Raw genomic sequence first — 15,226 nt, 5'->3', positions numbered from 1 at the left:
CGCCCCGGCCGCCGCCCTGCCCTCCCCTCCCCGCGCACGGCGGGCGGAGGAGCGAGAGGCGGTTTCCGGCAGAAGGGGGGGGCTGCCCCCTCCGCGCCTCCTCTTCCTCCTCCTGAGGAAGCGAGGAGGGCCCTGCGGCCCGCGGCAGCCCGTCACCTCAGGTCGGGGGAGCGGCCCCCCCTCACCCCGGGCCCGGGCAGCCCTCCCTCCCGCCGGGGGAGGCCGGGCCGGCTGCGGGGCTGCTGAGCCCCTACCAGGGCCCGGAGGCGGGCGGCCGTCCTGCCGGGCCCGGCCTCCGCCAAGGCGCCTTCCTCACCGAGCCCCTTTGGGGTCTGCCGGGCGATTCCGGGCTGCCCCGGGTGCTGCCTGCGCCGTGCCGCTCTTCTGCGGCTGCTCTGAAGAAGCAGTCGTGGATGTTGATATACATTCATTTGCCAAACCCGTTAACCCAGAGTCTCTCACACTGCTACTCAAGCCTCCTGAATACTGGTGCAGTTTTCACAGGCGTGAATGTACCAAAAAAGCCGATTGAAAAGTAAAGGGGTAGCTTACCTGGGTGTGAAATCTCTCTGACAGCGGCCTCATCATTGACTGGCATTACTGTTTTCTGACATCTTTTACAAATACGATATTGGATCTTTAAAAAGTCTTTACATTATTCTACTGTATCTTTATATCCAATTTTTATCGTTGTGCCGAGTCATCCTAGTGGTAGCTGTGCCCTCGGTAGGGCTCGGTACGGTCTGGCACAACAAATGGCCCAGGGTTCCCTCCAGAGCACCTTGCTTCTGTAGGTCCAGGAAGGATGGTGCAAATCTGGTCAGGTTTGGGCTTAACAGAAATGAGACAAAATATGCAATCCCGTCATTTCTCATACATGTTTTTACTGAGAACGTGCTGTAGAAAAGGCAAAAGGGTGTTCTAAAGAAAAAAAGATGCAGCCTAGACTGAAATGGTGGGAGATCTCTCTTTTGCATAAGCACATTTTGAAGATTGTCTGCTTTTTATGGTGAACAGAGACCACCCTGGAAATATGAAATTGGCTTCATTTGCCATGTAAACCCTAGTTTTAAGAATGTGTTTCTCTGGTCTAGCTAGTCTGTTACGAGGCACTATAAAAAAGTTGTAAATGAGCAAAATCTTACCCAGAGCTTTCATAAAAGTTTTTTTTAAAAAAAAAAAAGGTCATTTATAATTTTTCATAAGTAGACCAAGGGAGTACTTTTCATCTGAGACTAGCAGAAAAATCTGGTAACTATTTTTTGAGAACAAACCACATTGTTAAAACGTGAAATTTGATCATTACGGACTTCAGTTTAGCAATTTCATGTTGATCCTGCCAGACCCGGTCTGGCTCCTGTAGAGCCACTGCGTCTGCAGTAACCTTAGGCTGGAGGCAGTGCCAGACTTAACCTGGCACTTGTTGAAAGTTAGTTTGTTTGACTTTTTTTTTTTTTTTGTTAAAACGTGAAATTTGATCATTACGGACTTCAGTTTAGCAATTTCATGTTGACCCTGCCAGACCCGGTCTGGCTCCTGTAGAGCCACTGCGTCTGCAGTAACCTTAGGCTGGAGGCAGTGCCAGACTTAACCTGGCCCTTGTTGAAAGTTAGTTTTTTTGATTTTTTTTTTTTTTTTTTGCAAGGGAGGAAAGTGTTAGCTGCCTTAATTTTCTACTGTTTTAACTGCTTGGACCTCAGAAGCACAAGGGAAAGAAGCAAAAATGCAGGTGTTAGCTGGAAAGGGCAGGATTGCAGCAGTCCTGACTTAGATTTGCTTTACCTTTCAGACTGACACCCTTAAGGTTGTGAAGCAAGAGCAGGGACAGCTTACCTTGGTGTGGTTGCAGCCATTTCTGTCCTCAGTCTGAAGCTGCAAGTCCAGGGCTAGCATAGGAAAGCTGCTTTTACAGCGACTGCTGGTTTGGCACAGCTTGGTGCCTTACATACTGAGGTGGCCCCAGATCAGTTTGTTTCAGTGTACCATGATACAAGTTGAAGCAGTTTGGCTGAATCTTCCCTGCAGGTTGGCCATTAAATGCTGTGGAAATATAAATTATAGGAACAGGCAGACAACAGGAAACTTTATTTACTGCCTTACTTTTATCTCAGTGAGGAAAAGGCAACTGTTACAGAGTTTCTGTCCTCTTTATTACCCAGGAAGATGAGGAATGTCTAAGGAGATGAATCTACAATAGAAGTATTGGCCATATCTGGCAAAGAAAGCAAAAATACTGAAATATAAATTCCTGTAGGACATTATATTTCTGTCTTGTAGGAAAATGTGGTCCAGCTAGTGGCCTGTAGACCACATCTGACCTGCAGGACACTTTTCTTTAAACTATTATCTTTTCTTTGGAGGAGATGAAGATGTGTTTGCTCCCATAATATTGAACGCTTTCTATTATGTGTGGTATGTGCACAGATGCCGATGGCAGCCCATGTTGGGGCAAAGGATAAACAAAGGCATTTTTCCACTGTATGTTTGTGGCAAGGTACTAAGCCTGGAAGTTGTCACTTCTCTGTCTTACTGAGTCCTGAACCTGCCATCCAGTCCTATAGCCACAGACTGGAGTGCATAAAGATGGTAAATATTTTTAATTGGATATTGTTCCAATTTTATCTGTTAATTTATATTACCAAATTGACCAATATGTTTACATGTGTATGTGACTCTTGTGACAATTACATGCAGGTACTTATTAAGGAAAACTACTATATAGAAAGTAGTAGAAGGTGGAGGTTGTGGTGAGAGATGTACAGCCTAAAAAAATCAAAATTGTGAATGATTTCCTTAAAAGGAGATGCTGACATCTGAAAAACAAAGTCCTGTAATTAGGGTTTGGCTTTGTGCTTGCTCTCGTCTTAATACGCCTCAGTTCCTTGGCACAAATCTGCTGGTTGTTATATCTACAAAATGGAGAGGGCTTTTTTTGAGCAGAAGTTATGAAAATACCAAAGCAATGGAAAAGAAAAAAAAGCTCGTTGGACAGTTTATAGTCCTGATCTCTTTCAGATATATATTTCATTGTCATGTGTGCTGTTTTAAAATTTAGGGAGGTGTTATTAAAGGGCTGAACTAGACATCAAAAGTTGGGATTTTTACCTTTATAAATTGGTTTTAGAGTTTGTTTTTTCCTCTGACAAACCTATTCTTATGATGGAATCCTGAGAATCAAATTGCGTCTTGTTCTTGTTTACTTTTAGATGCCTGTCTTAGATGTCAAGCTGAAAACAAACAAGAAGATTGTGTTGGTATGTAGTGATTTCATTCGCTTGTTTTTCAATTGAAGCTTCTCTCAGTAGGGTGCATTTTAAAGTTTGAAGGGAATACTGATTTTATTAATGCTCAGAAGTAAACTGGTGTTTCATTCTACATTGTGTCATCTTTTTACATTAGGAATACTTTATGCTTTATTTTTGAGCACTAATAAAATTAGTTTTCACTTTCGACACGCTGTAGAACAAAAGAGCTTCAAATTTACAGTCATTGCATGGGCAACTGAGAGGCATAAGTTTCTTTCGCCCTGAGTATAACTGAGAAGATGATAATGTACCCTTTTGAAGTGGGTAGGAAAAGGTTACTTTTTTCCTTCAGAGGTGTATGCTAGAAGACACAATGGTAATACCAGTAAAAAGTTCTGAAATAATTGAGTGCCTGGGATAGAAAGTGATATTTTTCCAAGTCTTAATTCAGACACAGTGGAGGCAATTGCTTGTTTGTTCACTTTTCATTTGAAAAAGTGGAATCACTTGAGTTTGTTATACTGTTGTTTAAACAGAAACATACTTTATTTGCATACCAATGTATGCAAAAGCAAATCTTAACTTAATTCTGCTATATTTAAATCAAAAATAATGAAAATTGACTCAAAGAGTTTGTTTTAAACATTTAAGTCAACTTTTAAACCAGTGGTAAACTTTGCCATGCCCTTGTTCTTTCTGTTTTGAAGTATATTGTCTCAAACTTGATCCACTGTTGGTTTTGATGATTGTTTTGATGAGAACAGGAATTTCCTGTTCCAGATATCTTAACTAGCTTGCTAAGTGTCCTGTTTAAGATAGAGAGGGAAAAAAAACCCCAAACCCAAACATAATTTACAACACTTCTTCGGTTGGTACACTTGTATTCCCATAAGAAAAATGTGAACTAATAAGGGGAAAAAAGCAAAGTAACCAATACTATTCATAAGTAGATGGACAACAGATAACCCTTTGTGTTGTGTTGAAACAATTGTAGCCTGTAGACTTAGACCTGTATCCTGGTCTAAGATCCTGTTTTGAGGCTATGTACTGTGTCAAATGTGTCTCCTTGATTATCACACATTTCAGTTTAAACACTGCATTTCAGAAGACAATTGGTGATCTGCTCTTGTATGATAGTCAGCAGTTCAGTGGCTGTATTTTGATACTGGAGAAGACAAAGTAAATAAGTAGTTGCACCTGTTTCCTGGACAGAACTGATAAATGTGTTTATACATTCACAAAACAATGTTATTTTATACCATAAGTTGAAAACACGCATTTCTTTTCTTGTAATTGGAAATAAGTAAAAGAATTGATGACAGACCATAATAATCCAATCTTAGTGGATAAATCAGTAATGACCCATTTTGTCTCTGAAGCTTGCAGTGGTTATAAACCTCTGAGAATGGTGGTTTGGACCTTGCTGTAGGTGTTGACTGGCCAGCTGAGTGTGACTGGAATGTGTTCTTTCTTCTCTTTCAGTGGTTTGGGGAGAATGCAATCATTCCTTCCACAATTGCTGCATGTCCTTGTGGGTGAAACAGAATAATCGCTGTCCCCTCTGCCAGCAGGACTGGGTAGTCCAGCGAATAGGCAAATAAAAACACTGGCTGGAAGTTGTGGGTTTTTTCTGTTGAACTTGTTGAAACAGTGTATATCTTATGCCTTGTGCTCATGGAAAAGAATGGAACATGTCAATGGTGGCATGATTTATTTGGCTTATCTGCTACAAGAGCGGTGTGGTTTTGTTGTATGCTCTTTGCTGTACAAGGCGGCAATGGTCAGTCTCACTGCACGTGTTTCCACAACTGAAGAAAAGAGAGACACTACGTTAAAAAATGTATCTGTTACGATTTGATTGTCAACTGTATCAGAACATAGAAATGTGGTGGCGCAAACTATACCCTAAATACAGTTTATTTAATGTTTTTGCATAGATAAATTAATTAATTTGAAAGGATGATCTTACTGTCTGATATGCTGCATAGTTTAGTGTCAGGACAAAGAAATTGTTTTCTAAGTAATAGCATTTACCAAAACACAGCCGGTAAGTCTTTCAGAAAAGACTCTGTTTTATTTAATCAAAAATGAATTGTGGAGCATTTGCTATGTGCTTTTTCCATCACACTGTACTAAATATTTCTAATTTGGGTTTTCTTTTTGACTTTAGACAATTTTGTTTTGTTGTATTTCTAAGTCTGTTGCTGTATTATATTCTATACATGATTCCTACAACCATAGTATTAAAACTTAACCACATTAATAATTATGTTAATTTATATTTCTGTTAAAGATCATGGAGACATGTATTTTTAATCCAGAGACTTTTGGTACAAAGACATGTATTTGCTATCGCTTAACTAGTGGCAGAAACAATCTTGCTGATTAGCTGACTAATACAGAAGGCCAACATCCCAAGGAAGCAGGTATTAGGGAAAAATGTTAAATTGTGGTTTCATGAAAATTCAGTTAATAGAAATTTCTTTATCCTCATTTTATTGGTTACGGTGTTTTGGGAGAAAACACTGTTTCATTTTTGTGGAAATCCATGATATATCATCATTTTATATGAATCGTGTGATTCTTTTTTTTTTTTTTCTTACAGATATTTAAGTGCTTGCCTCTGACTTTGTCTTTTCCCTAAATATCCAAAATAATTACTATTAATCTGGACATGTGTTGTGGGTTTTTTTTCAATATATGTAATAGAGAGGTTGAATTACTGCTTTAAGTCTGTAGCAAATTCAGACTTAATAAAATGGTTAATAAACCTGGGTGAAATTGAAGCAATATTTTATGCATGTCATTGTTTTCTTCAAAATTATTACCTTAAATGTTTAATGCATTTCTCAGCAGATGTATTTCTATCTAGTTCTGTTTATTTTAAGTGTATTTAAAAAGGTTTATCTTCACTGTATAAAGTAGTTCCAATGGCAACCTTTGTGTCAACAAGCATGCATGGGGAGTTTACTGTGTTTTTGTTTAATACTTGTAATCTTGTTTTTAAATGTTTTGAATTTTTTAAATATAGCTTTTTTCTCATTACACACCAAGTTAAAAATAATCCTCTCTCTTACACTGTATCACATCAGTTGTTGTCTGTCTTAAAAGCAAATATAAAATAGGTTAACAGTATTAATGAAGTGCCTATGGCATTTACATTGCAGTGGAGTATTTCTGTTTGTGTAAAAGAATTCATCCTAAAATGAATGCAGATGTGGAAATGATTTTTAGCTGTCACATTTAAACTATATCTTATCTACCACCTATTTTCTCTGTCCCAGGCTCCATCCCTCTAATCTCTTTTAATTCCATCTAGTCCCATTGGAGGACTTCTTCCTACATTTTGCTTTGGTTTATAGGTGAATATGGAAAGTATCAAAGTAATTTTCACCTTGCTTTCAGTTCGTGTCACGTGCATGATAAGAGTAGCTGAAATTGTAATTGCAGATAAGTTTTTCCAAAGTGTCAGCTCAAACAGGTGTTAACACACATGAGGTATTCTGAAAGTTAATGTTGAAGTCAAAGCAACTGGTATTTGTGTATATCTGTTTGTGTATTATAAGTATCTTCTGGGCCAGCAATTACAGGTTCACCTAGAACATAAGGTAATGGATTTCAAGTCCTGTGTATTTTCCCTGTGATTTAGCTTATGTCCCAGTCTTTCCGTGAGAAATTTTCAGAGAAATTTTCTTCTGTTCCAAATCATACCCTGATATTCTATTAGTATAGTTCTTATTGAATACCCATTTTTAGTCCTGAATTTGTTCACCTCTTGTACACACAAAATAAATCCGTTTTGCTTCTCACCTGAACATAGTTTTATGAGTCTGTAACACTAACTTAAATAGCTATTATCAACTAATAGATTAGTGCTGATCTACTCTTCTCCACTGTTTAATAAATGCTGGGCAGATTTGGACAATTCAGCAAATCTGGCTAGAGTCTTCTCTCAAAAGGGACTGCAGTAATGAATATGTGTCCAAAGATAATATTGTTTCACTTTGCTTTTTACAAAGTTATGTTCTTTTAGAGGAAATTTATGCTCCATAGAAATCTGGAAAGATTCTAATTAACAGAGCAGAATGATTTTTTGGACCTGTGAATCTTTCTTATGCAGGTACTATAAACATTAGATATTTTCTTGATTTGCTTAGACGTAAATATATCAATAGCTGGTATAAGCTTGAGTTCACTGTTAGATGCCCAATGACCAGCCGTTTGTACTGCTACTGTTTGAGCTGTGGTGGCATGCTTGCTAAATGTGGAAAAAAAAAAAAAAGACCCAGCTGAACTTTAGGACCTGAAATTAAAGCTCTCATTACCTCCTTTCTTGGCTTTCTGTACCCAGAGTACTATAGGAATATGTTGCTGTGGGCACCATTTTCAGGAAAGCCACCAGTGGAATTCTGCATTTATTCTTTTGATTTTTTTCAGTTCTGCTGAGGCTGCTGGCTGCGTTATTTAGCCCTTTATGTAACCACCTCCTGCCCCGTGCTTGCCTTCACCTGGCAGAATTAGTGATGGCTCCACAAGCAAGACTCCCAAATACTCTGCTTTAGGGTACACCGCGTTCTCATGCACACAGAGCGGTTTGCGATGCAACTCTCAATCACAGCTAGAAAAACGTGCCTCTAATGTCATTTTGTAGAGCATAAGCATGAGTTATATGTCAAATGGATTCAATGCAGACAGGATTACGCATGTGAAAACAAATTACTACATAGTAGTAGAGTGACAAAAAGCAGCCAAGAAGGGCTTAGCTGTTACTGTAGAGAGTCTGAGAGATGCCTGTTGTTGCTTCTCATGTTTAGTGCTTGGGATTCAGCTCTTCAGCTTGCTCTAAGACTGAAAAGAGAGAAAAGGAAACTTGACCTTGACCTCAGGAGTACTGCTTGACCCCACTGCTACTGGAAGATTTATGGAAACGCTTTTCCTGTTCCCATAATACCTTCCTTATATTTAAGGAAAGTTTTAGCAGCCAAATCACGTGACCCCACAGTAGACAGGGGCTTAGCCTAGTAAGTGCCACACATGATTTTTATTCTTTTGGGGAAAAAGTGGGGCACAGGCTTCCTGGTAGGCAGCCAGTGAGTGAAGTCAGGCAGTTCACTTGTTTATAATCAGCTTTGTCCCTTTATTGATGCCACCTCAGCCATACACTGTTGCCACCATCTCATCTTGCCACTTACTGTCATAAAGCCACGCAGGGAAAATAAACTGAGGCCACAGTAGTTTACGGAAGTGTCTTGGCAAGATTTGGCTGGTCATTTGAAGTGTTTTTGCTTTTTCTGTGGGTAGGAGATGAAGTCAGAGCTACGTGTTGTTTTGTATATAGGGATCATTATTTTTAGACCAGCAGCAGGTCTTAGCCTCTGCACATAATCCTCTCAGACAGAGCCACATGAAGCATCAAGGTTTGCATGAAGTGTCTGTAGAGCTCAGTCGCTGGTGTTGAGTATGACTTGAGTTTTGGAAGGATGGATGCTCAAAGCACTGAATTATGTGATAATTTAAATCTCAATGACGTGTTTGTGTCAGCTTCTGTTTCAGGCATGGCAGATTTGTGATAAAAGCTTTGTATAAAACCAGATCCCAACTTAAATAATTCTTAGTACATTGGTGTTCTCTGTGTCAAGTAAGGGAGACAGGAGGCTGTCCTGTTAACTGTGGCCAGGGCGTCACTGAGTTTGGAGTGTGCATGTACTGCAGACAGGAATCTGCATGTGCTCAGGAGCCAGGGACAGTGCATATAGAGGGAATCTCAGTACATGACAGTGCATATAGAAGGAATCTATATTTAGATTTAAATTGTGAAAAACACCAGCTGAACTGCGCGCGTGTGGTGCTGCCAGTGAGAAGGTTTGCCGAGGATGTCATCCCGCGGCTATACATAGCAAACTCAAAGCTCCTTACAGAGAAACCTCTTACCAGTCACTTTCCACAAATGGTGCATATACCTAAAGGTACTTAGTGAAAATCCTTGAGAGGTATTTAATGCAAAAGCAGTTAGTCTCTCTGGTGTTTTTCAGAGGCAGCCACACACCGCTAGCAGGGAGAAGTGCAGGGCAGCTACAGCACAGCACTTGGGCCAGTTACTCATTTTGTCTCAACCAGGCTCTGCCACCCCAAGACCTTGCCAGGATGTGTGACATGGGGGGGCTCGATAACCTGATTGCCAACACAGCCTATCTGCAGGCAAGGAAGAGTGGAGATGGAGACACCAAGGAGATGCAAAAGAGACGTAAGAGCCTCTCACTGCCCAAGATTGATCAATGCGCCGAGGTTAGACAGTCCATTGTTGCTGATTATGACAGCATCTGTGAGCAGCAGCCCGTTGGCAAGAAGTTCTTCAGAGACTTCTTAGAGACAGTGCCAGAATATTTGGTAGCTAGGGACTTCCTGGATGAGGTGTCAAACTGGGAACTGGCAGAGGACAATATCAAGAACAGTACCATGGAGAATATGATCACCAATTTTCTTAAGACAGGCTCCAAAAACTATCTGGCTTATATGAGCTCTGATGTGGCGAGCAAATGCCAAGCAGCTACTGCAAAAGACTATGAGAATGTCATGCAGCTGGCAAAGGAAGAAACCAAACTCTTCCTTAAAGACAAGCCCTTCCAGGACTTTCAGACCAGCCCCTTCTATGACAAATTCCTCCAATGGAAAGTTTTTGAGAAGCAGCCGGTAACTGAGAAATACTTCTATGAGTTCCGAGTGCTGGGCAAAGGTGGCTTTGGAGAGGTAAGAGCTGTATTTTTAAGAATGTGGGTCATCCCTCCCCTTTCAAGACCAGCAGGTGGTTTGCAAAGAGGAACTTGGCAATGGGTTAGGAAATTGTCTAAGGTTTTGCATAACTTGCTCCTTCAGATTGTCGGTTACTCAGAAATTAGGCTGGGTTTGTTATCTACACTGTGACAAAGGCTGCAGATACCTCTTGGCGAAGAGTTAAAGTTTTTATATTATGCATTTATGTTAGTAAAAAAGCAGACTTCTTTACAAAAGCTTGCATGATTGTCCGTATAGTTAACTATTAGTCTGCTCCTTGGCGCTGTTTTAGCCTGTGCTGCGTTGCACGCTCCCAGGTAATTTCTAGGTGCAGTTTAGGGAATAGGACAGATCAGCATCTGTTCCCAAAACACAGTATGAATGAGCCTACCTTTTTTGAGATGAAGAGAGTTTAGCTATGCAGATGTAAGCTGTATATCCCGCTTATTCCCATGGTCAGAGAATGGGTCATTGTTCATTTTATTTGCTAATACATACCCACTAATGGTGTCCTCAAGAACTTTGCATAAGGTCCACTAGTCTGGAACAGAACAGACTGTATGCTTGCTTTTTCCTTATTTTCTCTTCTAAAATACTCTGCCATGGAAGTTAGCATCAGCAGCTACAAACAGGCATCTGTGATTCCCCAGTTCCTACCTATTACTACCCTTGATATTCCAGTCTGTATGTGTAAAATTTCTTCATTACTTTTCCTTGTGCATCTTGCTTCTCTAGGTTTGTGCCATCCAGGTGAAAAATACTGGCAAGATGTATGCCTGCAAGAAACTGGATAAGAAGAGGCTGAAAAAGAAAGGTGGAGAGAAGATGGCGCTACTGGAGAAAGAGATCCTGGAGAAGGTCAACAGCCCTTTCATAGTCACACTAGCTTATGCCTATGAGAGCAAAACCCATCTATGTCTTGTCATGAGCCTCATGAATGGAGGGGATTTGAAGTATCACATCTACAATGTGGGAGAAAGGGGTTTGGAAATGAACAGGGTCATCTATTACTCAGCTCAGATCACCTGTGGGATTCTGCATCTCCATTCCATCAAGATCGTGTACCGGGACATGAAACCAGAAAATGTCCTCCTGGATGATAACGGTAATTGCAGACTGTCTGATCTTGGATTGGCAGTGCAAGTCAAAGAGGGAAAAAGCATCACTCAAAGGGTGAGTAAAAATTCAGTGAACATGGGAAGTGGGAAGGGAAGCCGTTCTATTTCTAATGCATTATGACTCCAAAACTTAATTCCCTGGGATTTGTTCTTTGCTAAAGACCTTACGTGGTCATTTCATTCTAAGAGACAGGTGGTAAGAAGATTTGGTTAATTAACTCTCTAGGCGCTATATGTAGGTAGTAAAATAACTTGTGTTACACAGAAACAGTAAAATCAACTTGACCCATTGTTTCTGTTAAGGTAAACTCTTGAACCAGTTATTTTAAAGATGCCAACACAGATGTCTTGTGCAGTAGAGCATAGTCAGGGATTGAACCAATTAGTTGTTTGTTTAATGAGCAAAAGTCAAAGATGACTCCTCTGTGTTCAATTTTTGCTCCTAGAAGAATGCAGTTTCTTCCAGATTACTTTTAAGTGATGCTACTGGTTGTATTGCAGGTGTTCATGATGCTGCACAGTAAACCATTGCCAACCTTCCTCCCTCCACAGACTGATTCCTGAAAAAGTTAGCAGACTTGATGACAGTTTATGAGTGTACATGCCTCTGTGTGTGTAGGAAGAAAGGGATGGGTGACCACCTGGGTTTTCCTGTGTGAATTAGACTGTGCAGCACTTCAGCTGTGCCTCTGGTCATCCTAAACCAACCCAGATTTGTCACAAGAAAAATGTATTCAGGTAGCTTAGCTATGAATTAAAGATCTATATAATGAGTGAATGTGTCTGAAATACACTAAGAATATAAAGAAACAGAAACAACGTTATAAACTGATCTAACTGCCTTGTGTTAAATTGCCCAAGTCTTTCAAGTTACTCTGTAGAAATTCAGTAGAGGAGAGAGGACCCGCTAGAAGCCTTTTGCATCATGCTTTAAGTACCTACATCTTTTGACATTGTTACTTAATACAGTAATTTGAAGGATACATTATTTTTCCTGGCAATATAAAAAGTTTGTATTATGAGTGTTTTTATTTCTCAGTGAAAGAAAATATGGAAGCTGGTGGTTTTTAAGATAGGAAATAATTTTAAAATGAGATTACATTCAGTTATTTAAAATGAGATTACATTGTTATTAGATGTGAAAATACAGTTTCTGTGAAAGCTAAGGCAGGTTTTTATATAGAACTTGTGAAATGGGAATAATGTTTTGTCTGTGAAGATGGATTTTTGATCAGTGAACTTGAAGCTATAAACCTAACTGTGCTTTGTAAGTTATAGACGCATGTAGTTATGATGATTGGAAAAAAATAATTTTGTCCAAGGGCAGTTTTTCCTACTTGTATCTCTGTGGGGTTTAGCAGAAGAAAAAACAAAAACCCAAACAAAATGAAAGAATGTATTTAGAAACATCTCACCGCTTCTCTTGGTATTAGGGTAGAATCTCAAAGCAGTACTGGACAAGGCAGTTGTTCCTCCTCACTTTCTATGGCAGTCATCAAGTTGTTATAATGATTTTTCTTCTGTTGTTTTCCACTGTTTTTAGAAGCACTAGTCACTGTTAGGTGGGTGCTTTTATTAGAGCAAAAACTGCAATGAGTGATATAATACACGACTGTAGTGTGAAAGGTACTTTTATTCATACAGGAAATTGAAATATGAGAAGGAAAAAAATGAAGATTTTTATTTTTTTTTTCTGTATTATGAGGGAGTTAAATGAATAATAATTGCCAGTATTATTTTGCATTTCTGTAAACTAATCCTGTTTGAGTCATTTAATAGCTACTAGTGAAAATCATTATATAAGAGCTAGGTATGACTATTATTTATAGTAGTCATACACAGGAAAACCTAAAAACACCTTTGCAAAATTTGTTGCATTAAGCTTCACCATGTACCACTGTAATAAAATAAAAATGGTGCTGTTAAATTAATTTTTGTTGACTAATCACAGTTACATTGTGACTTAAAATTGGCAGAAAGTTTATATCCTAGCATGCTTTTTGAGTATGACTACCAAATTATTATCACTTAAAAAAAATCCTGAGAAAAGGTATTTGTATAGATTTGGGGTGTTTTTTCGCTCAAAAAGATACATGGCTCCAAGACAGATACATTAAATTAATCAGTTGCACCATTTTATGGACACAGTTTTATAAGGGCAATTTTATAAGCTACAGCAGAAAATATATTACTCTGGGCCAAATCTCTGTTGTCTTATCTGAGTGAAGTGCTGAACATCATAACGCTGGTTCTAGATTTTGGTTGATGGTCTGAACTGACAATTTATGAGAAGAATGCCTAACTTTGCTTTAATCATATTCATAAATTATTCTACTGCCTGAAAGTAATTAACTGATATCACTAGTACCAAATGAAACCATGGTTTAGCTGTCTGGTACAGTTAATGGTCATTTATTTCATATGTTAAGTTAAATTGTACTTAGCCAGTCTTACACATACTACGAAGAATTAAGATAGTATATTTGTTAAATTTAAGGTAGAAATAATTTTTAAAATTGTATCTATTGAAAATGAAGATTTTTATTTTTTTTTTCTGTATTATGAGGGAGTTAAATGAATAATAATTGCCAGTATTATTTTGCATTTCTGTAAACTAATCCTGTTTGAGTCATTTAATAGCTACTAGTGAAAATCATTATATAAGAGCTAGGTATGACTATTATTTATAGTAGTCATACACAGGAAAACCTAAAAACACCTTTGCAAAATTTGTTGCATTAAGCTTCACCATGTACCACTGTAATAAAATAAAAATGGTGCTGTTAAATTAATTTTTGTTGACTAATCACAGTTACATTGTGACTTAAAATTGGCAGAAAGTTTATATCCTAGCATGCTTTTTGAGTATGACTACCAAATTATTATCACTTAAAAAAAATCCTGAGAAAAGGTATTTGTATAGATTTGGGGTGTTTTTTCGCTCAAAAAGATACATGGCTCCAAGACAGATACATTAAATTAATCAGTTGCACCATTTTATGGACACAGTTTTATAAGGGCAATTTTATAAGCTACAGCAGAAAATATATTACTCTGGGCCAAATCTCTGTTGTCTTATCTGAGTGAAGTGCTGAACATCATAACGCTGGTTCTAGATTTTGGTTGATGGTCTGAACTGACAATTTATGAGAAGAATGCCTAACTTTGCTTTAATCATATTCATAAATTATTCTACTGCCTGAAAGTAATTAACTGATATCGCTAGTACCAAATGAAACCATGGTTTAGCTGTCTGGTACAGTTAATGGTCATTTATTTCATATGTTAAGTTAAATTGTACTTAGCCAGTCTTACACATACTACGAAGAATTAAGATAGTATATTTGTTAAATTTAAGGTAGAAATAATTTTTAAAATTGAATCTATTGTAGTCTGTCTGTAAGGTGATTTTTTTTTTTCATTTTTTCTGCTGTATAATGAAAGCTTATGAGCTTGAGTTGTTTGATCTTTCATTTGATTTCTTGTTTTTCATCTTAGAAATATCAGTAGCAGCAACTGTTGAGTTTCTTGTTTTGCTGAAGTACTGTTTCAGAGGAAAAAAAGTAATATGCATTTCTGGGTCATATTTTAAGAGTTTTCTCATACTCCATAGATTTCTATAATGCAAGCTACCCTTGTATTCAGTAAAGCTACTGTTATTATGAGATTTTATTCACTCTGAGTATGAAGATTCTATTTTAGTCTCATACTCTGAAATGAAGAAGCAGAACAGTGCCTTTTTAAAACTGGAGCACTTTCCTTCAAATTGTTTTCTGTAGGTCCAAACTAAATAGATGCTAAAGTAAAATAATGAAAGATTTTTCAAGAACTGCTTAAAAATCTCTCTCAGCGATTTAGATTTCCCTTCCTGAGTGCTAATCTTTTCATGATCTCTCTAGTTCTTCAGGTGTTGAGTGGATCTTCCTTGTGAATAAACAAAATGAAATAGAAAATGTTTCCGTACCTCTTCTATATCAGGAGGAACCAAGTAAACAAATGTGGAGTAGACATCTGATCTTAAGCACCTGCTTAAAAAAATGTTTATCTCCATGGGTTTGGCTGTAATTACGCTGGTATGAAAATGTCTCTTAA

The 15,226-nt window shown here is 38.3% G+C and overlaps 1 protein-coding gene across 1 annotated transcript in view; it reads left to right on the top strand.

Annotated features, from left to right (window-relative positions):
* Positions 1–3,201: 3,201 nt before the first annotated feature.
* Positions 3,202–15,226, top strand: part of GRK7 (G protein-coupled receptor kinase 7) — a 30,565-nt gene continuing 18,540 nt past the window's right edge. The window contains exons 1-3 of the mRNA XM_014951785.1: positions 3,202–3,254; positions 4,728–9,992; positions 10,752–11,189. Of these exons, the coding sequence (XP_014807271.1) occupies positions 9,243–9,992; positions 10,752–11,189 (1,188 nt within the window). The 5' untranslated portion in view covers positions 3,202–3,254; positions 4,728–9,242. The remainder of the gene's footprint in view (positions 3,255–4,727; positions 9,993–10,751; positions 11,190–15,226) is intronic.

This window comes from Calidris pugnax, unplaced genomic scaffold (genome assembly GCF_001431845.1).
Source record: "Calidris pugnax isolate Ruff unplaced genomic scaffold, ASM143184v1 scaffold197, whole genome shotgun sequence".
In the NCBI taxonomy this organism is placed as follows: Eukaryota; Metazoa; Chordata; class Aves; order Charadriiformes; family Scolopacidae; genus Calidris; species Calidris pugnax.
This window is presented reverse-complemented; position numbering and strand designations above follow the sequence as displayed.